Source organism: Maylandia zebra, linkage group LG1 (assembly GCF_041146795.1).
Source record: "Maylandia zebra isolate NMK-2024a linkage group LG1, Mzebra_GT3a, whole genome shotgun sequence".
Taxonomy (NCBI): Eukaryota; Metazoa; Chordata; class Actinopteri; order Cichliformes; family Cichlidae; genus Maylandia; species Maylandia zebra.
In genome coordinates, this window is record NC_135167.1 from 20,562,129 (window position 1) to 20,585,445 (window position 23,317).

Sequence of the window (23,317 nt, forward strand, 5' to 3'; positions counted from 1 at the left end):
ACCATATCAGTTATGTTTTTGATTAGTGTGAAAAAGACTTATTCAGATGGTCTGCACAGTGTTTGCATTGAATAGAATGCATCTTTTTCATGCCCCACGGGCTCAGAACAGTCCTGTGACTGTCAGTCGTTGGACTTCTCAACCCTGTAGACGTGATGGTCGTTAAAATGTTCTATTGCTGTTGTCTGACTGTCACGCCCTTTTTTTTTCTGTTTACAGAAGCTATTTAGCCTGGGAGCAGGAGACCGTCAGCTCATCCAGACACCCCTGAACGACACGCTGCCCGTTACATCCAAGAGTATTGCTCTACTCTTCCAGCAGTTGGGTGGGTCAAGGAACTGTGATAACTACTAACCAGCAATCATGAGTCACAACATGACTTATTTATGACTTCATTGTTGTATCTGAAATGAAATGACTAAATGTCTTGTCATGTATTTATTAACATTACCCTGCTGCAGTTTATCATGTACTGTAGACTCAATCACCATGTAAGTATTTCTAGTAGCTATTATAATCTGACAGCAGTCACATTTAAAAACATAAGTTTTAAAGCATTCAATGTCTCAGCTTATTTAGTAAAATGCCTTTATGCTTGACATATTTCACATTTATTCTTATCAGATTTTTAAATGCTCTGTGTAACTTTGCTAATCACCTAGTGGCAAACTCCACTACTGTAGGACTTTTGCGGTGAGCCATTAAGAGCTCGTATTAGTTCTACATGAAATGCGTCTCAAGCACGGCTGTGCGTTTTTCTCTGTGTCCCATCAATGTTTCTGTAATTTTGTCTGGGTAGAAGGAGCCAATAATGAAGATTTGATTAGGTTTTGTGGTTTCGGATTGCAGTGTTTGCACAATATGTTAATGGTCCAGACTTAAATGATTTGAACAGGCGATACGTGCTCTGGTAAAGAACCGACGTGCCTGATACGCAATGACTCAATCATGAGGGAGTCCAGACGTATTTAGGGAGTGTGTCTATTGTTTTTCTTAGCACTCCAAAAAAACCCGCAAATTGGCAAAAGCCACGCTGTGAACTTTCTGCATTATGTTTGCAGATTTTGGGGTTATTCCTAAACAGCGGGGCTTATTTCACTTTTTGCATATGTAAGCCGAGAGTGTGATTAAATCTAATTCACCTGAAATCTGATTTGTAATGGAAAGTTGGCCCTCATTTGGTCTCTCTTGATTAGGAGAATGTGCTTCACATCAGAGTAGATTCTGTATCCTGACTGTATTAACACCATCCTCGTTTTGTTTGGAAGCAGCAAGGGGATTGGGAGGGGTAGGTGTTCTTACACGATATATGCAATTAGGGTCATGTCAGAGCATGCATTTGTTGCCAATTTGGATACACAAAACAAAATAATGTTGACATAATAACGAATCACGACCAGTCAGTTTTCCTAAACCTGCTTCCTTTAATCAGGAGGGTACATTTGCAGTTCAGAGCAGCAAGTAGGATACAGTACATGTGTGCTGGAAAGATGAACTGCACATTTTAGTTTCTTTCTAATGTTTAGAGTCACGTACGAATAGCGCAATGATTACAGTTCGGTCGCTCTGTTAATAATTTTGAAAATGAAAATGAATAGACAGGTACTCTTCTGCATGCAAACCGATATCTGAACACTGCTAAATGTACCCAGAGCAGGGCGATATGACCAAAAATATTTATCACGATATACATTTGAAAATTTGTGATAACGATAACTGACGATATAATTGACACTAGACAAAATAATTTACAACTTCTCAACTTTATTAGTGCCAAAAAAAAAAACCCATCAATGTATTTTCACTTAAACAAGCAGCTTTTTTAAGTGCATTAAAGTTACATAAAAACGTAACAGTGCAAATGCAAATTCCTTGCTGACAGTTTAACCAAAAGGCATTTCCAGTGGAAATTGGCCGACATATCCTCAGCATAACCATGTATAACATCCACAAAATCCACAAAAAAAGAGGTTATACACACACAATACGGTAATATTATGTTGAAGCACAGTACGTATCACTCCGCGAGGCTCCTGCCTAATATAGCCGTAATGCTCCGACAATCCATCAAGCGTTGCGGGTTCGTAGCTTAGCAAAGTCGTACTGAAACATTTGACAGATTTTCGAGCGCCGTGTATCACATAAAATCATTTCGAGGTCAGTAAACACAACCAGAATTCATACATAAGGCACACGAGATTATAAGGGGCACTGTCGATTTTCAGAAAAATCAAAGGATTGTGCCGTATTTTCCAAAAAAAAACACGGTAATAACGACGGCCCGCTAACATGCTCTACCAAAAATAGTGCTTTGTTGTGTACCTGACGGATGAAAGCCAAACCAGTTCCACACCACTGAAGTTGCAGCATTTTTACAAACCAATTCTGGTTCATTCGTTTCATTTAACGATCCACTTTCGCTCTTCTCATTCTGCATCGCCGCCATGTGCGTATGTAAACAAAGGCACTGCGCATGCGCGTTTTACCCACGTTCTATCGCGATATTTGATTTTCCTATCGTTGCCCAACATTACACCGGTATTACTGTGAACGGTATGATATAGCCCAGCCCTACCCAGGTGTTTACAGAAAATGTCATATTTATGATATTTGTATCATCATGACTTTCAGGAAGAAAAGTACCTCTGACACGGCGCAGGGAATCTACACTAAACTAGGCTAAAGGCTAAAGCAATGAGATTGTTAGCATAGCTTTAAACAGAGGCTAGCAGAAGGGAAAAATAGCTAGCCAGAAAAACCTCAAAGCCACAATTTGTCACTTTTTATAGTTACTTACTGTAATACAAAAACTGTCTGTTGGTTTGGCTGGGAACTCCTCCTACATGATTATAAGTTGCCTGGCAACCACCTACCAATGGCTAAAATGACTCATGCACCTATAACGCCCAATAAAAGCATCATATCGTTTTACTTTCATGACAGTGACGCTGAATTTATCAAATACTGAATGTACTCATTCTTGATATTTTCATCTTGTGATGTTTACAGTATACCATGACTGTAATTTAACTTATAAAGTCAGGTTTACTCTATCAGAAGTTTAATGTTGGATAAATGAACAAATGTACTTCAGGCAATGGTGTTTTGAAACCACCTCAATTATTTCAGTCTGCATGTTTTGTTTTTTTGTCTGCAGGTTTTTTCAGGCTAAACTGTCCTGACCATCTCGTGTCTGTAAGCTATATATGTAGACACGGCATCGGTATTATCTATTCTTTATTCCACTCTTGGCAAGAATATGAAATCATAATCTTTTTTTTTAATCTCTCCTGCTGCTGTCACAGGTTGTTATATAATAATTATTTTTTTATTAAGGTGCAGGAAACTGAAAGTTACAGACATAGTTAGACAGTAGAGTTAATGATTCCTCTGACCTTAAAGCCTGACTTTCCTGCACATTGATTGGAAAGTCAGTTGATGAGTTACACGTAAGCGTTTTGTTTCCACTTATTAGCTCGTCCTTACATCCATATAAGGATCAGCTACTAGCATGGGGACAGGCAGGTCGGGACATCGCTCTGTGTGCACAGGTCATCGAGTCACCACAGAGGAATGTGTGTTAAACATGTTACACTGCACAGGAAGTACAGCCCCCCCAACACCACCCCCCGGCCGGGAGCGAGATAAATCCGACCATCAACAGCCCGACTGTTGTTGTTTGTTGCCTTTGTCTGTTCTGTTTTTGCTGCCACTTCTTTTATTTAGGGCTCGGAAACGTGTCGCTGTTTCCATGAGATAAGCAAACACCTGAACACGAGGTGTGACTGTGAATTGGAAGCCTCGGTATCTCAGTAAAAATTACGGACAAAAATACATCATTTGGTGCCTGTTATGACTTTTTAAGTCACGCTTTTTCATTTTAAAAAGGAAGATTTTCTTCCTTTGTTTTTTTTTAGGTGCGCGTTTCCTGTTTATTACTGAAGCGCTCCATTCAGGCAGCCAGACTCCAGACCCAGCGCCCCCAGCGGCGCGGATATGTCTGCCGGTGTTCCTCTTTCCTTATCACTCCGATGTGTGATGAATTGGTCTGTCAGTTGCTTGATAGGAAACAATAACAGGAACTATAAACTTAGAATTCTTCCTGATTGTCGCATCAGTTTTTGAAATATTATTTATACTGTATGAGAGTGTGTAATTTCCTTTGTTTTTCAGAGATGACTTTTCACCTACCTTTATATTCAATGGTTCAGTAGAAACTGTCCTATTTGAATGCAGATTTATTTTCACAGCTAGTGGACACAGTGCAGATTACACAGCGTCACTGTAATTTTATTTCCAATTAATGCAGCTGCACTAAATAACAACAGTAGTAAAAATAATAATACAAGCTAAGAAATGTAAACAAAAGTGAATTTGCCCTTTCAGTTTAGTTCAAAGTATTCATATTTTTAAAAACATTGTATTTTCAATTATGCATTTATTTGAATATATAAATTTAGCTCAGTGTTCCCATCTGCATACATTTGCTCTGTGTGTATAGTAAACAGAGAGTGCAGTGCCCACATACAAAGACAGACTGTGGTAGCTTCATTTAGACAGGAGGTGATAAAACAAAGAGGTAATACTAATTGAAGAACTGGCACAAGTCAGCCTGCATTACTGTAACACTCTTCTTCTTTTTTTTAAGTGCACTTCCCAAAAGGTTTTTTTGGTAGCGTGCAATAAAATTTTTACAACTTCAGCAAAAGCAGAACCACATTGTGTTGTAGTCTTGTAGAACTGATGCTAAAATAATTGTTCTTGCATACAAAGCCTTAAGTGGTCTTGGCTGCACTGCTGTCAGTGTTTTGCGTTCTCCTTTCATGCCCTCTGAAGTCATTCTGTACTTTTCCATCACAGCCGGAGCAAATTTCAATGAGATGAAGTTCTGAACTTTCTATATTAACATTCTTCACGTTGTTCCGCCTAACAGGAACGAGCGTACAGAATATTGTTTCCTTAGAATTTCAGTGATCCGGCTTGAAGCTTTTATGGTTATCAGAGAACTTCCAAGTGCACATTGTTTGCTGTAATCTGTTGTTGAAGTCTGAAAGGCCTTCACAAATCAATTTTAGATGAATGATCTGGAAAATGTGGACGTCACATTCCAGCAAATACCTCATTTATTTCATTCTGTGTTGGGGTTTGGTTTGTTTTTTGTCATTTCAGGAATCCAAAATGTTCTTAGCCTATTCTGTGCAGTTCTGACAGAACATAAGGTCTTATTCCACTCCACCAGCTACCAGCGGCTTGGAGAGGCATGCCGTGCCCTGGAAGCCCTCATGTTTCCTCTTAAATACAGGTGAGTATGTGTTTGATATGGCTGGATGAGACAGAATCTCATGTGACTTTCCATTGACTGCAGTTGTGACTTTCTTGGCTTGTGATCTGACTGATCATTAACTTTGTTAATTTTTCATTCATTTCTGTAAAAACAGTTTTCTCCACCACATTAGATCACCTTTTAAAGTCACACAATTTAACCTTCTTTAACCTCTTTTTTTTTTTGTTTGTTTGCTTGAAATGACTCAGATGTATGTGGTTAATAACCTCCTTACCTTTCTCCGATACATTTGTTCATCACTCTCCCTTGTGAAACATATCTTCTAAGAAAGGGTATTTTAAGCTAATCCGGCCAAATGGGTTCAGGGGTTCTTAAACATAACACTAAACAACAAAACATGCAAAAGGAAGGAAGACGTCAGGAGGAAGGAGACAGTAAGCCTTTTTCACAGAAGACGTCTTGAACCATCATTGTAGTAATATTAGTAACAGTTTAACGACTACATCCACATGATTTCCAGCCATGGCGTGCCACCGTGTCTTTATGTGAAAGCAAAGTACCAACATCAAGTTGATCTAATGTGGTGTAGTAGGATGCTAATACATATAAATATTTATAAGTATGAGATATATGGTCATCTGCCACTTTATTAAGTATACCTATTTAACTCACTGTTAGCGTAAATATCTAATCAGCCAATCAGCTGGCATACAGCTAGGTGTATTTAGGTGTGTAGACTTGTTGAAATTCAAACTGAGCATCAGAATGGGGATGAAAGGTGATTTAAGTGACATGGCATCGTTGTTGGTGCTCTGTGGGATGGTCCGAGTACTTCAGAAACTACTGACCTGAGATTCTCCCACACAACCATCTCTAGGGTTTATAGAAAAAGAGGAAGTCTCCTGTGAGCGGCGGTTATAAAAGAACAACACATTGAGCACTGAAGCAACGTTCAGATGACTAATTTGGCATGAACAGCATTCATGACCACACTGTGCCCATCTTCTGATGACTGTTTCCAGCAGAATAACTGTCACTAGATCTCAGTCCAATACAGCAACCTTGAGATGTGGGCATGCATGAGCAGCCGGCAAATCTGCAGCAACTGCGTGATGCTGTCGTGTCAACATGGAGCGAAATCTCGGAGAAATCTTTTCAGCAACTTGCAGAATCTATGCGATGAAGAATTGAGGGGATCCCTTTCTTTGCTTGCAAGGTGTACCTAATAAAGTGTCTGCGAGTGTATTTAGTTCCTATTAACAAATGAGCAATCAAAGCACTAAAACCATGATGCTACTCTGCCATTCCTTGCGTTGTGTGCCTGTATCCTTCATTGTTTGCTTGGTCTAAGTTTGCCAACAGCAACAAGAACAGCAAAAATCAGCAGCGGTTTATTTGTCTGTCTAAGCTGCTGGAAGTTTGCACAAACACAGTCACACGTGTCAAAAAACCCTTTTGTTACTGGAAAATGTAATACAGGACTTGCACAGAAGTAACGGGCGTTTCAGATGACTGGTACACAATCGTGGTCTCGAGTAATTCTGTTGTTCAGGTAGAATTAGAAGCCACTATGTATTAACATGATATGAAACACTGTGTCCACACACAGTGTTCTACATTTAAATTATCTGGGGTTTATTGCAATTTTGACACAAGTTTCCTGTAGATGATGATGATCATTTAAAATTTACGTATAAATGTCCTCCGTGCTTTACTGCTCTCTTATCACTTGAAATAAGTTTAGTCATCCGAGCTCCATTTTCATCAAATCACATCCTCTTCCCTGCGGGGAAGTATATTTTAAGCTCATAGTTGACCAATCGTTCCATAATTCTTCTTAATCTTTCTTCTGAGTAAATGTGTGCGTTTTGCTTGTGTCCGTGCACACAGCTACCCCTACATCCCCATTCTACCTTCGCGACTGCTGGAAGTGTTGAGTTCACCCACGCCCTTCATCATCGGCGTGCACTCCATGTTTCAGAACGAAATCCAGGATCTGGTGAGTGTAGACGTGTCACAGACATCCAGGAATTTGTCCTACCTTCATGCACAAGTTAAAGATTAGAAATTGTTAAAAGGTAACAATGAATCATTAACAGACAACTTAAAGTCTTTAAAGGCTTATTTTGATATCCTCAAAGCAGGTCTTGCTTTAAGGACTTTTTCTTTCTACTGACCAGCGAAAGTGACATTTTTATTTTTTCAGATTGTTTTTGCACACTGGGTTTTAAAAGATTTCTCTATATTTAGCTGGTTGCATTTGACTCTCATCAGACATGTCTACCACACAGCGCTTCCTCCAGCAGCAGTAAAACCACCTGACCTGTCAGTGTTTTGTGTGTTTTGATCAGTTGGATGTTATCATTGCTGACCTGGATGGAGGAACAATAAAGATTCCTGAGTGTATCCACCTGTCCTTGCTACCTGAACCTTTGTTACACCAAACACAGTCTACCCTGTCCCTGGTGAGCCCAAACGCAAACTCACACATGCACACAAAAACACCTAAAACCACATTATTTAAAGATGATGGCATCTAAAGTGAGCACCCCAAAATTTTAAATATTCCCGAAGTTCCTTTTCTTTGAACATTATATAATAGAGTAATAGAGTGGGTTGTGTTCTGTATACGAAGTGTGCTCAGAAAGTTCCGTAATGCCGGCCAAACAAAGCAAAAAACATACCTGACCTTTTCAAGGTCGTCTCCTTGCAACATTTAAATCTCTCCTTAGAAACCCTGCTTTGCAATTTAATTGTGGAACATACACGTGCACAAAGAACAAATGCTGACAACCTGAGCCAGCTTCCATCACTGTTATTGAGCAAAGGATTGAGCTACAACTCATGTCGGCCAGCTTGAAGACAGCTCATCAAGTTAGATGGGTATCAAGGTACATGCTCCTAGATTGACTCCCTGAATTTATCCCTTAGGGTCACCGAGTTGTTCTGCTGTAATACTTGCCTTAAGCAAGGCAGGCAAATTGTACATTACAGCAGTGCCCTCAGTTTCCAAGGATAGCAAAAGACACATGACCTCCCTAAGTGGGCCCCACCTGTCTCCACTGTGATGTGACAAGGTCAGAGCCAGGAGTCAGACCTGGAACCTGACTTATTAGCATAGCTAGTAGGCTAAAAGAACATAGAAACTAGTAGTTACAGTGTTAGTAACACTTTACCTGTTGTTTTATAGACTGTTGTTGGTGATGTCACATTATTTAGAACAGAATGGGGATGACCTGTGGCTGGACGGGCCCCCTGTGTATTTTTGTTTTGGGCCCCAACAGGCTGGAGAATCAGTACTGGCTGTAATATCCTGAGACAGCTGAGGAAGAACACTTGATCTGATCTGTGCCACGTGTTGTTTTTTGATAATTTTTTTTCCCGGCCACACCTTGAGACTCTCCTCTTCCTGAAAATCAAAAATGGTTGAAGGCGTGTATTTTGACACAGACAACATGATCCAGTTGCCATCAGAGACTGTCACATGCAGGTAGTCACAGCAGGACTTTTATGGAGTGAACTGAACTTTGCCCGAGTGCAACGTATGTTTCCTAGAAGTCACAGGGAGACTAACTTGAAGGGATGATCAGGTAATGTTTTTGTTTTTTGCAGGAGGTGCTGCAGAGCTCTTTGATTGCACAAGAAGTCATCTGTCATTTCATCCTTTACAAAGACAAACACATCACTACACATATATAGAGAAATAATGCTAATTCTTATATTTTGTTTAATAAAATGTTTGCTTTCCTAATGAAATAATAAGGCACTTCTTGATTACCACATTACCTGGTCACTCGCTGTGCACCCGCAGCATTCCCTAAGTTAATGTTGGAATCATTCCAAGTTATTTTCCATAAATGCTTGGGATAAACGAAAACAAATGTATCGTCTGAATCTAAATTCATTTTCTTAGGTTTTACACCCGGATTTGGAGATAGCGGACAACGCGTTCCCCCCACCTCGCACCGCACCCTCCAACCTCAAGCTGTTGGTAAGTCAGCGGGGTTAAAATTTGGCCTCATTTAAGTTCCTCAGTGTCTCAAGGAGTGATGTCCTTCTCCTTCCCACACGAGGAGGACGGGCTGCCCAGAAAAGGTTTCTTATCACAGGGAGGTTAGCGTTGGAGTGGGGGTACTAACTGACGGTAACCCATAACCCAAGTGAAGAAAAAAAAAAAAGCATGTCTGTTGTATAATTACCTTATCAGACTGCATTTGTGGCATAGCTGCTTGATGAGTTGTGTGTGTGTGTGTGTGTGTGTGTGTGTGTGTTCCAGGACAAGGAGGTGAGAGCCGTCTTTCTCAGGTTGTTTGCACAACTCTTTCAGGGCTACAGGTCCTGCCTGCAGCTCATCCGCATCCATTCTGAACCCGTGATCCACTTTCACAAGGTAATAAAACCAGGTCATGAAATTCCCGGGGCTAAAATTAGCATTTTTGCCAATATATGACCTTTTGATTAAGCTCGTTAAGCAATTCCTCCCTAGAAAACACGACGTTCCATCAATCTGCCCGCGCTCCTTTAGCCAGCAGTGTGGGCGGACTCGCACATAAAGACCTGACAGATAAACTTGTCAGAAGTGTCTAATGCGTGCGTTTGTGTATGCGTGTTGTTTTAAACGTGTCACAGAATCTTCGTGACTCTTCCTTGATGGTATCCGTTTGTTTATCCAAGCTTCGGACACAGTCCCGTAACCTTGGGCAAATCCGGCAGTGAGCCATATGAAACGTATTAGGTTTACATTTTTGTTTTGCGCCGGGGTTTTTGTTTGTTCGTGTCTGTGGTGTCTCCGTGGTAACCCATCAGCAAATCACCCTCAAAGTACCCCACATGGATCGCATTATAAACTAAAGCTCTGCTTATTCGCCTGGAATCCTGGAGCAGGAGGTGGGGGGCTCGAGTGAACTGTTTTATCTCCTCTAGCCACAGGCACATATAATTATGTGTAAAGTAAATTAAATTCATTTGCATGTAGTCATTTCTAACTGGATTTATTTCCCTTTCTCCGCACACTGAAGAACTTGCCCACGTTGCAACAATATAAAAGTCCCCCTTGCAGAGATATTTTGTGATCATGTTCTAAAAATGGCTGCTTGGTGTGCAGTCTGTAGTAAATCCATATGAACAAGGTTTGTGATTGTGAATGCTCTAATCTGACATTATCCAGACTGCCTTCCTGGGCCAGCGAGGCCTCATTGAGAATGACTTCCTGACCAAGGTTTTGGATGGCATGGCCTTTGCCGGCTTTGTCTCAGAGAGGGGTCCACCTTACCGAGCCTGCGATCTGTTTGATGAGGTACTGTACCGTGACGCACCACCGAAACCTTAGCCTTTAACTTTAAATAGAGAGGCTCGTACATAAACACCTTTTCAATCAACTGACCCTGTTTCTAGTTTACATTTTGTTTTCTTTGTTGTTGGTGTGCTTTGCAGTTGGTGGCCTTGGACTTTGACAGCTTTAAGGAAGAGGAGGTCAACCCCGCCAAGCTTCAGAAGCACATCAGGGAGCTCTCCGAGCAGCTTTATAGAAATGTAAGTCCTCGTGCAACAAACGACTGCTAAGTTTCCTCTGTTGTGCTGGTGTGCCGTGTACGTCTGATTTCCTCATTTTAGCCTGCTCTGCATGTGTGCTGCTCCAAATCTGTCCCATTAATCCATGTTGTTTCCTGGTTGTTGTACGTTAGGAGAACCCAAACCCCCACATGGCATTCCAGAAAGTGCCTCGGCCGTCTGAGGGATCCCACCTGCGCGTGCACCAGATACCTTTTCCCGTGCTGCATGAAGAAAAGGTGGAGAAGCTTATGGAGGAGGGTACAGCAAAACACAGCAGCGCACCTCTTCCTACACGAACTGAGAAAAAGTGTGTAGTACCCGCTGGACCACCTGTTGGTATGACTCACTTTAAAACCTTATTATGCACAAAAAATACATTTCACAGAATTTTTTGCATGTAAATTTTTAATTAAAATGACTCATCAACGATCTGTTTGCTTTTTCCAGCATCCATCATGGGAAAGAGTTACTCTGTGTTTAACAGCGCTCGCAGGCTGGAGGTCGTGAGGAACTGCATCTCATTCATCTTTTACAACAAGACTCTGGAGACTGAAAAGGTGATGCACACTGTTTATTTTTCTACCTTTAAACAAGTTCATAAGGCACCCGTGCTTTGGGTAACACCAGAGCTTCAGGCCGTTTAGGAGCAGGTCTCTCCTTAGCTTTATCGTCCTATTATGTCCCAGCTGGTACACAGACACCTAGAAGCAGGAGTAAATAAGGCCTGTGATCAATCTTTCTGCATCCCTGTGCCAGGCTAAGCTGCCAAGCAATAATTACAACTGGGATTGATCAATTCCTGTCTGATCTGTTTGTTCCTGCAAGTATTTATGCTGAACAGGAATCTTTCCTCAAAGTTATATTCCACACTACAGCCTCATCTGTAGGAGTTCATAGGTGAGCATTCAGTCCAATATGACTCCAGTGTGTTTAAAATGGGATGAGTGCCAGTTGTTTTATGTATCCTTATAGCTTCATACAGGAGTTATATAACCTGAACCTGCATCTGCATGCACACAGGGTAAAAATGCATAGCAGGAATTCTCTGAACACCCCGTGAACTTGTAAGTCTTTGACATACATACAGTGCTGTGCAAAAGTGTTTATCCTCTTCCTGTTTTTTTTGTTTGTTTGTTTGTTTGTTTTTGGAAATCTGTTACATTTAAATGTTTCAGCTCATCAAACAAAAGTAAAATTACCCCCTAAACCTAATAATTGGTTGCGGCACCCTTGGCAGCAAAAACTGTAATCAAGCATTTGCAATAACTCTTTCACATCACTGTGGAGGAATTTTGATCCGCTCTTCTTTGCAGGTTTGTTTAAATTCAGCCACATTGGACAGTTTTCCAACATGAAGGACCTGTTTAAACTAAGTCCAGGCTTTAACTAGGCCACTTCGAAGGTGGACTTGCTGCTGTGTTTCGGATCATTGTCCTGCTGCATAACCCAAGTGTGCTTGAATTTTATTTTTTCACATAGGGCCAGATAGGTTTGCAAGAAACAGCATTTTATATTTATTTATCTTTGCAAAAACATAATAAATCCGGAAAGAGCAAATAATTTTCATAGCACTGTAGGTGCTCCTGTAGTTGTTGTAGTGAATGTCACTTTTGACAAATACTTTATACAATGAAGGTTTCCTGTCTTCAGTTTTTTTAACAGTTTTAAATTACTAATAGTTTCCTGTTTCTTGTGCTAATTGACTTCTCTTCACAGGTCTGTTACTTCTTTCTAAAACCTTCTTTCCCTCTTTCTTCACTTTAACAGACGCTGCCGGCTGCACTGCGTGCGCTGAAAGGCAAGGCAGCCCGCCAATGTCTGACTGAGGAGCTCAGTCTCCATGTTCAGCAGAACCGCGCCATACTGGACCACCAACAGTTTGACTACATCATTCGTATGATGAACTGTGCCCTTCAGGTCAGTGACGTGACAGATAAACCTGCCAACATAAGTCACAGACTGTTACATCTGTACTGTAAACATGCACAGTAATATTCCATGCAGATAGGAAGAAGCAGTCAGCCTTAGAAAAGCCTGGATTTTTTCCCCCCTGCAATGCGGGGGTCACGTTCTACAATCAGTCAACTAATCGAGAAATTTAAATACCTGAATTTTTGATAATCAATCAACTGTTTAAAGTACTGAAATGTTGTAAAGTCTTTATTTGTTCCAGATTTGGGTTTGGTCTGTTGCTTTTAACAAAAAAGTCAATTTAAACATCATCTTGGATTACGAGCTTTTCTGTTATTCTAAGAAAATCGATGGTGAATAAGTAAATAATGAATGAACTACACAAACCTGATGGCTTAGAGACTGTGTGGCCTTATAAAGCAATGCATTTTATCAAAACTTTATATGAATTAAAGGATTTTTTCCTCCTTACAATGCAAGTCTGAAATTGTACTGAGACACTCAGTGCTGTCGTCCCCAAACTGTGAATGTCAAATTTACCGTGTTATTCCCACAAAATATTGAGATTTATTTTAACAAAGCACTTTTTCTAAAGCTGATATACAGGAAAATGTTTTTCAGATCCATGTAAATATTTTAGTTCAGTATCACAAAGTAGACTTTATGAGTTTAAAAGATTAGCTGTAGAGAGTCAGATAGTAATGCTTAAGGTCTCACACAGGCTTAGGGACATGTTGGCGACCACTTAGTAAACCCTGGTCACGAGGGAAGAATGCATATTCCCCAATAGACTGCGATTGTTCAATGGATGTTGCTTGCAGTCGCTGTGAAATTGAATCGGTAAGACCCAGTCATGCAAGTTTGAAGACCGATAAGTGACCTTGCCTGCTGGTAACCTCCAGTCGCGTGTGCATCCCATCACTGTTTGGTGAGTGGTTGTTGGTAGTTTTAGCGTGAAATTGGTCGTAAAGACGTACACAGTAGTGCATCCAAAATGGCCTTGTGATTGTTTTGTTTTTAGCAGGTTGCAGTTGCTGGTTTTCATGGAAGATGCCATCCCGTCTGCAAAAACTTGCAAAACACTCCACGCCATCGTGAAACTATAAAAAAAATGCTATGCAAACCGGAAAAGGAGAAAGTTCATCTTCAAAGTAAAAGCTGTGATCAGGCACATCTACTTTGAAGCCATATAAAGTTTGCCTTTATTTGCAACTGTCTGGCCTTGTGTCATGAGACTTATGACCTATAAGACCTAACAATGCTTCTCAATGTTAATCAGATACTGTGTTTGTGTCTTCTTCGTGCCCTCCTGGTGGTTCAGCTCTTTGTCAAAGCAAGTACATAGTGTGGTTGTTTTTTTGTTTTTTTTTTTGCAGCTTATAAAAAGTCTGTAAAGCTTTACTCAAACGGAGCAGTTGGTCTTAATTGGTAGTTCCCCTTGTTTTATTAGTGTGAATAAACCCATCTGAGGGATTTTAAAAATGTAAGCAATAGTCAAAAAGTACAGCATTTATAGAGTGACTTGAGATTCCAGTCATTCCCCCCCAAATAACAGAAAACCAATTAATCCCACCATCTGCTAGGGACGTGCAAAATGTGCACGTTGCTTCAGAGTTGTTCAAATGGAGTTTTGATGAATTTGGCCTTTCGAGAACAGGAAGAGAAAAGTAGTTTGTTGGCATTTGGTTGTCTTCATTTTCAGGATCAGAGACTTTATCGCTGGTCTGCATTTACCAAGGCTTTATAAAACCAAAATCTCGTTTGCACAGCCTCTTTAGTTCAATTCTATCTCAAGTATAAATCAAACGCGTGCTTTCATGTTGTTTCATGTTGTTACATGAAAGCTGGTGCGTCATTTGGTCTTCACCATCAGAACAAAATCTGCAAACCTGGGCTTAAATTTTTCTTTCACCCAAACAAATGAACCTGTTGAACAGGTATGCTCTAGGAAAATGAATAGGTCATCTGTATCTTTAGTGCTGTCTGCAATTCAAGCAAGTAAACCTACATCCAAGTTGTGCTAATATTCACTATTTTCATTTGTTCTGCTCTTGTAAACTACATGTTAGACATGAACATGTTTGAAAAGAATATAAACAAAACATGTTTGCTGAAATGCTAGTACCCCAAAGGACAAAGTAATAATTTCACAAATATAGACGTGGAGTACACTTTGATGAATTGCAACAAAGTATGTAATCAGCCTTTCTCTAAAAATTTTAGAATCATTTATTGTTGTTTTTAAAGATTTTATTGTTTGTTTTTGGTCTCAAAGCCAGGTTGGCTTGCAGCTCTCGGTCTTGTGTTCGTCTGGCATCTAAATATACATTTTAAGATGTGGGGCCAGTTATTACTTCTAAATTCTGCTACGTCGCCTTTGTTTCAATACCCAGCAAAACAAGGACCCCATAAAGATGTCACAGAGCGCGCCGCGGCCGGCCGGATTGTGTCTGTGTGTGCGTGTTCAAAGGTCCTTCAGAGCTTCACAAAGCCAAAGTGACCTATTCTGCAAAAAATGTTCATGCTTCTTGCATGATGACAGCCACAGGCCGCCTCAGTATTTGTGGCACGTGTGTTGATCTGACACGTTGATTTGCAGTGACATCATCATTAAGAAACCACTTACAAGATTTATCGTTAAACTGTCAACGGCTGTGTGACTTTTCTGTTTTCTGGTTACAATCAGAGTTTTCCTTTGAAAGAGTTAGCAGGATGTGTGCGCCACAGAGTAGGCTAAAGGTTGAGGCGCTGGAATCAGATGAAACTGTTCCTTGGAAGTATGTATGAACTAGCTTTTCTTTCTTTGGCTATCTCGTTAGGCGCGCTAACAATCTGTGAGTGTCTGTAAGAAATTTACAGTTGTGCATTTTTTCCTGTTTAAGCATCTGTTGTTGGCCTTATCTCTGCTGTGTTTCTCTGCCATGAGTAATACCCCCCTTATTGAGGCATTTATGTTAATTGCTCATTTATATGAGTGTGCGTGCGCATGTGCGTGCATGCGCTGGTCAATGCTCTAGCATTTAGAAGTAAAAGTTGCGCAAACCATGTGGGGGAACAAGCCCTGCTGTGGATGTGTCCTGGCATTCCAACCATTTCCTGTCTGATAGGATTATTAGCCTTCTGTGCTCTGCTCTCTCATGGCCTGCAGCGTCATGATGGTGCTCACGGACACGCTCCGAATGGAGGTTTACTGTGAGAGGGTGTCAGAGTCCGAGGTCTATGGGAAGAGATCGCCTCGGCGCAGAGTCCATGCGTCATTTATGATCCCGACCTCAAACGTGTGACATGGAAAAGTGTACAGTAATGCATATTAAGCATAGATGTTGTTGTCGGGTGGAGGGTGAACTCCATCTAACTGTCCTATATGGACTGCATGTTGCCACATCTGAGCTGATGAACGCTGATGTACCCTTTACCGTCACCCGTCCACCCCCTCTAGCTTAATTTCTACCCGCTGCACTTTAATCACTTTGAACATTTCCATTAATAGTTATTAGTGATTACATTTGTACATTATTTAGCTCATAAATTAGTCTCTTGCTGTGAGAAAATGCCCTCTTGTCTGCCTTAGTGGTCCTAATGGACTGCCTTATGTAACTCACTGGTCACTGGGAATCTGTACTTAGTATCATTCCCATGTTCGGATAAATGTTTCTCAAGGATGTGCACCAGTGTGGCCAGGTAAACATCAGTGCTAATCGGATATCTTGCTTTCACTACGGAATTTCTGTTTATTGCTCATCCGGGTGACACAAATGTCAGCTATGTTGCTTATTTTTGCCTAATTCCTTTTCCTATTCGTAATTCCAGACGCAATTAACAGTAATAGGCTATGAGGCAGGCGCTGCTCTGTTTGCCCTCTGCCGTGAAAGTCTCATAAATGCATGCCACAAGTGTCATCCCACAGCTTTCCTGGAAGGTGCTAACACAGGAAGTTAGTCTTTGCTCACATCCTACAGCGTTTTGTGTCGCATGCTGACAGCCTCCTTGTGTTTGTCCAGTGCATACGTGTCTGAAACAGAATAGCGGTGTTAGTCATCCTCGCTGTTATAGCTCCAGCAGGCTAAAGAATGAGGGGAAAAAGGTTAGACACATAGTAAATAATGGAAGGAAATGGAGGCTGCAGGGTGTCCGTGCAAACCGCAACATCTTCTTCTCCCTCTATTCTTGAAAACCCAAATAACATATGTTAAGGACGAGTTCCCCACCATGAACCGTGTGGACGCTGTGAGAATGACTGAGTGCTTAATGCAGTAACTTTTTGTCAAGTGTTTGATGGACTACAAGCACTCATTCAGTCTAATCTGCTGGAGATTTCACTGCTATCTCTTCACTTTGTTACTCGACCTCAAAAGCTTTTGAGCTGTCACTTATCTTCTCTGGCTGCTCACAGGAGATTAAGGTGGAGGTTAAGTGTGGCTTAAGTGAAGCCGATTAAGTCTTCTTTATATGAAAGGTGATATGGTGACGTATCTAAACCCCTCCCCTTTCCCACCTCCAGCCATTCTTGGACCATTTTGGTTAAAAAGGCTCCGGTCACCGCTAAATTTCTGTTTTTTTCCTTGGAAGAGTACTCATTTGTAAAATAGTCACACTCTTCTGCCTGTGCATTTCCACTTGTTGTTCTATTTTGTCTGGGGTCCATGAACTCCAGTGACCTGCAGCTTTGTCGAGGATGCTGGGTAAACAATGCTTTGGTGCCGCTCCAGTAAGCTGGAACATTTTACCACAGCCCCAATGACTGCAAAGAAGAAGGAAAAAAACTAGCAACAAGAAAACTAAAGCAGAAACTGTGTTGCTTTGTCGACGGGGGGGCACTGGCTTTCATGTGTTTTGCATTTTCTCCCCTTTGTACATTCTTGCCTGTGCGCATTTTCAGGAGTGGCGGCAAGAGGGCCCCCCATTACAGACCACTATCAGAAAGTGGAGCATTCCTCCGCCTATCTCCCTCTCCAAAATGAAGCACTCTGATAGTATGTTGTTTTTGAAGAACACAGTCATGGGTTTTAAGAGTCTCGTTTTCACGTGACGTTGGTCCAAAACCAATACATTAAATATGAAAACATTTGTCATACAGGGGTTTTTTGGGGTTTTTTTTTAATGACTCGGGGTTATCCGGTGCGGCACAAGGTCAAAATCAGTGCTGTTGTTTGTACATGGTCTTAAATCAAGTTTCCTCTGGCTGTTTTCATTTGCAGAGTTCAACGAATAAATCCCAACAAAGCTTACTGCACATAAGTACCAATTTCCTGTGGGTGAAGCACTTTTGAGTCCAACTCAACTCTTTTTCTTTTGTTCCCCATTGTTTTCTATGGTCTGTGTAAGAAAAGTTTAGTTTGGGCCCCTAAGCGCCTCCCACCTTCAGCCTCCCGTGTAATGATTTTTTTGTCTTAATGCCATCCTTTTAAAAGTGCTGTTAAGCACCGCCTCTCTGACCTGAAACAGTCTCAGATACAGAGACTCATTGGAATGGTGTGTAAATGTCAAAGAGGGAATATTTTCAACCAATCCCTTTTGAAATAAAAAAAAAAACACCTATAAAAAAAAGAAAATTGAATTTGCTTTCTGGCTGGTCGTGGATGCTTGATTAATGGCCAAAATAACTGCACTTTACGCAACATTTTGTGATTATTATTTTTTTAATTAGCCTTGTATGGCAGTCTAGCTGAATCAATATCAATAAATTGAAGACTGGGACACACTTGACAGTCGTGTCAAGGCAGGAATTATATAAGAAGATTGAAAGCATATGTCATAACGGTGCAAAAGAGCAGAGTGAGGGGATTTGGCAGGCCTAGTTTTGAGCTTTGCCCTGACATTTAACAGAACAGTGTCTTTATGTAACAGGACGTTAGAAATGCTGAAGATGGATTCTTTGCCACCCAAAGTTCTCCCAAAGTCACATTTCTGCATTGCTAATTTGTAGCTGTTGATCAGCAGAGCCCTCAAAGACCATGTTTCTGCTGTTGTTGTGCAATTTAAAATTGTGTTGACATCATAAAATATTTTCACACAAAGTTATCAAACCTGATGATAGTAGGGTTGAAAAGATGTTCTCTCCGAGTCTCGCACCATGCTTTGTTTCCTGCCCTGTTCTCACTTCTCTCTTACTTTTCACCCCGCAGGACTGCTCCACCTCTGAGGAGTTCACGGTGGCTGCTGCACTGCTGCCCCTGTCAACAGCATTTTACAGGGTAAGGAAATAATAATTCTATCAAAGCATAGAAATGTGTGCCTTGAATGTAAATCTTTTGCTCCACCTGTTTTCTCAATGCCGTCTATATCATCTAAGGGATCAGTTTAACTTTTTTATGTGAAAAAGAAAGTTTCCCCAGGCTTTCTGCAGTCCTGTGAAGAACTAGGCAAACCTTTGATGCTTCGATAAGAATTGATATAGTAAGTAAGCTGCATTCAAGCCTCATATCACCAAGCACAATGCAAAGTGTTGGATGCAGTGGTGTAAAGCACCCCACCGCTGGAATCTAGGGCAGTGAGACGTGATCTCTGGAGTGACGAATGAACAGTTTGGGGATGGCCCCTTGCTGTTTCAACATGACTTGACACTAATACACAAAGCAAGATTCATAAATGGATGAGTGAGTTTGGTGTCGAAGAACTTGAATGGCCTGCACAGAGCCCTGACCTCAACCCGATAGAACAATTTTGGGATGAATTAATGGAGACCAGGCCTTCTCGTCAAACATCGGCATCTTATCTCACAAGCGCACTTCTGGAAGAATCGTCAAAAATGACCATAAACACAGTCCTAAACCTTGTAGAAAGCCTTCCCAGAAGAGTTGAAGCTGGTATAGCAGCAAAGCGAGGGCCAATATCATATTAAACATCATAAGATTATATTAAGAATGGCATGTCACTTGAATTCATAAGCTTGTGAAGGCAGAAGAAAAAATACTGTTGACAATATTGTGTAGCAGCACGACTTAGGTTTACAAAAGTGCATCTGAAGAAACCACAAGATCTCTGGAACAATGTCCTTTGGACAGTTAGACCAAAATGGAGAAATCCATCATATCAGCAGAAACACCTGACCACCTACCCACTGCTAACCACGGTGGTGAAGGGGTGATTTGATTATTTGGGCTTGTTTTGCAACCACGTTGAAAGCTATTGTTGCTAAAGGTGGTTTTACAATATAATCTATCAAGGAGTGTGCTTAGGTTTTCACATGACTGCATTAATACCTGGGAACTTTCTTTTTCCACACAGCTGTATGCAAATATTCACTTATCCCCTGTGGTTTCTAGCCATGCATAGTCTAGTTTAATAAGTGAAACTACTGTCTCTAAATATTTAAAACAATCTTAGATAAATTATTGATTTGAGCTTATCAGCGCATTGACAGATGGTACCGGACTGGACTCTTTTAAACCTGTCAGCCTAAACATGTTAAATATGTTGCTCCTAAATCTCATCAAACTGAACCTGCAAACATTGACTCCTGTTGAACAGATCAGCTCTGGGGATTACATTAAACAAGGCAGTTCCTGTCAGTATTTTGGACCATCACTGTCTGTAATTCCACTTTGGAGGTCTTGTGAATTTCTCTGTTTTGGTTTCTTGCTGGCTGTTGTGAATAGTAGATGGGCTTGTGTACACAGCTGGTTTAAGGAACTGAACTGTTAACCATTTCCCTTGTCTTCGCCCTGCCCTAACTGCCACCGCAAGTGTGATAATGCATAAACAGTGAAGTGCAGTAACAGCGGATTTCGACTAATAAAATGCAGATATATCAGCTTTGTCTTAGTTTTATTGAAGATATTTGGGTAGCGAGATGCATGTCAGTCAAAATGTAACCACAAGCTGGATACAGCGTCTGTTACATGCTTGTCCATGTCAGTGAACCTTCTTTTTTCCCATGACCCACGCCACACACCTCTCAATCATCAATTTTACTGGCAGCCCAAGAGTTTCAAGTGGTAGTTGACCTTAACTTAACATTGCCTTCACAATAGAGAAGTTTCTACACAGGGAATAACCAGAGAAAGAACTGCTTACTTGACTTTTCGACCCCTGCTAGAAGCACACAGTATTTTAAAGCCAGCCGTGGCCTTTGGTTTCCAAATCATCTAATCAACCACAACTATGTCCTTGCAGCTTACTTGTTGCTATAGGAACAGACACAACTGTCCACACTGGCTTTTTGTTGGATACCAGTGCTGTACCCTGATGGGCTGGACTGGGAACTGGCCTGCTCTGTGCCACCACATGACTTATTCAGTTCACATGCCACAGGCTGATGTAACTTTGTTTGATATTTGTTGTTTTTCTCGTTTCTCTTCAAACCCACCAGGACTGAAACTTTCTCTCATGTAAAATTACTTCTCGTTACAAAGTGGTTTCTGTCTCAACTATGTTAGCTGATCATAAGTCACAGTTACCACACACTGCAGCGATTTCCTCCCTTTTCAGTTAGAAGATTAAAAATAATGCCTTTTGTGACACAGGCAGCTTGTTAGAAGTAAAGACATTTAGAGAAAGCCATTTTTCTTTGTTGTTTACAGATGATTGGAATTAATGACAGCACTGAGCTGTGTTTCATCCAAAGGGGGAAAAGTAAAGTGAGGTCACGAAGGAATCTGCCAAAAATGTCTGTAATCTCTGGTTTAATAAAACAAGGATCATGCAGTGGAAATGTGAGAAAAACAAAGCGTGGTAATGGAGCATGGCAGCAGCTGTCATTTTGGGTGGGGACTGTGAGGCATGCATGATCTGATATCTCACAATTGATTTCCATACCCTGTTTCACATGTTTCTGTACATGTTTAATATTTTTATTCATTATTTCCACATTTGTGTGTGCAGCTAAGAAAAATCTTGTATCAAAAAGTATTTTTGATACCGATACCTAATATCGGATCGGTCCATCTCTAATATAGTGTAGGGTTGGGCGATATGTAAAAAATTTCCAACTGACAATCGTCAGTCCAATAATCGACGATGGGCAATATATTCGCGCATGCACAGACCTTTTGATGGGCGGAGCAATGTAATCATGCACAGACTGATTTGCACGTGTACAACACAGAAGTCCGAACATGGACAAACTAATTTCCATAAAAAACATTAGGACTGTCAGCGTTAACGCGGTCATCACGATTAACGCGATTAAAATTTTTAACACAATCAACCCATCTGAGGCGCAGAATGAACGAACTTTGGACAAACTGCCCGAAAAACGTTGATAGAGACATTTCAGGGATTTTGACTCAGTCTGTGCTCCAGATGGGTTAATTGTTAATCGGTGATGACGGCGCGTTAACACTGACAGCACTAAAAAAATATATATAAAGTCGCCAATTTGGGATGAAAGAGGCAAACTTAAGGATGGAACCAAAGTGGTGTGCCGCTTGTGCAGACGTATTGTTCGAGTAAAGTACTCAAGCAAGACTAACTTGCATGAGCACGTACGTGTCCACCATCCGGCTGAGTATGCTAGGCTATCACCAGAGTCTGCAGGTCCATCAACAAGCATTTGGGCGCACTCTGAGGATGGTGCATTTGCTCGCAGATGAAAGAGGGTGCTGTTAAAACAGCGTTATTTTTTTTTTTTTCTGACTGCTTCTATTAGCTCCATCATTATTAGCAAGCTTACTCATGGGCAAATAAATAAATAACTTGTCCTTGGAAAAACGATAGTCGATATATATTCGTCACCCAACCCTCATATAGTGCCAATCTAAACTCAACCCTACACAATCTTAGAAAGACATGATGTAGGAGTTTTGATAGATGCTCTTACTTTGCTTTCACATAAAGACACTGTGGCATGCCAAAGCTGTAAATCATGTGGATGTAGTAATTAAACTGTTACTAATATTACTACAGTGACTGCTCAAAATGTCTTTTCTGAAAAAGGCTACTGTCTCCTTCCTCCTGACGTTTTCCTTCCTTTAGTCACGTTTTTTTTGTTTTAGTGTTGTGTTTGCCTGAAGAGCCCCTGCACATATTTGGCCGGATTATCTTAAAATACCTTTTCTTATGATAGCATCACACAGTTGCTGCAGGTTTCTCGGCTCCACATTCATGACGTGAATCTCCCGTTCCACCACATCCCAGGGGTGCTCTTTTGGATAGAGATCTGGTGACGGTGGAGGTTATTTGACTACAGTGAACTCATTGTTATGTTCAAGGAACCAGTTTGAAATAATTTGATCTTCGTGACATGGTCCATTTTCCTACTGGAAGCAGCCATCAGGAGGTGGACATGGTCAGCAACAATACTCAGGTAGTTTGTGGTAAACAATGCTCAGTTGGTACTAACGCAGGCGTCGGCAGCCTTCAACATCAAAGGAACCTTTATAGAAACACAGGCGGTTGACGGAGGACAGATGTAATGGGAGAGAATAAATTAATACATATAGTATATGTACTAATGGGGGTTACGGTTAACCCTAATTATAGCCCATGGCTCACCAGCCACAGGTTGCCAACCTCTGAATTAAGGAGACCAAAGTATGCCAAGAAAATATCCCCCACACCATTACAGCATGACAAAGGCCTGCAGTGTTGATACAAAGCAGGATGGATGTTGTGTGTCATATTGTTTAC

At 41.0% G+C, this 23,317-nt stretch overlaps 1 protein-coding gene across 3 annotated transcripts in view; it reads left to right on the top strand.

The window, feature by feature from the left end:
* The window catches only part of sbf2 (SET binding factor 2), a 106,442-nt gene that overhangs the window by 43,788 nt on the left and 39,337 nt on the right, over positions 1-23,317 (top strand). For all 3 annotated transcript variants that reach the window (XM_004543161.4, XM_004543162.4, XM_076883018.1), the window contains 12 exons: positions 220-325; positions 5,170-5,302; positions 7,175-7,283; positions 7,636-7,749; positions 9,198-9,275; positions 9,561-9,674; positions 10,452-10,580; positions 10,718-10,816; positions 10,969-11,173; positions 11,285-11,394; positions 12,605-12,754; positions 18,874-18,942. In XM_004543161.4, coding sequence (XP_004543218.1) covers positions 220-325; positions 5,170-5,302; positions 7,175-7,283; positions 7,636-7,749; positions 9,198-9,275; positions 9,561-9,674; positions 10,452-10,580; positions 10,718-10,816; positions 10,969-11,173; positions 11,285-11,394; positions 12,605-12,754; positions 18,874-18,942 — 1,416 coding nt within the window. The remainder of the gene's footprint in view (positions 1-219; positions 326-5,169; positions 5,303-7,174; positions 7,284-7,635; positions 7,750-9,197; positions 9,276-9,560; positions 9,675-10,451; positions 10,581-10,717; positions 10,817-10,968; positions 11,174-11,284; positions 11,395-12,604; positions 12,755-18,873; positions 18,943-23,317) is intronic.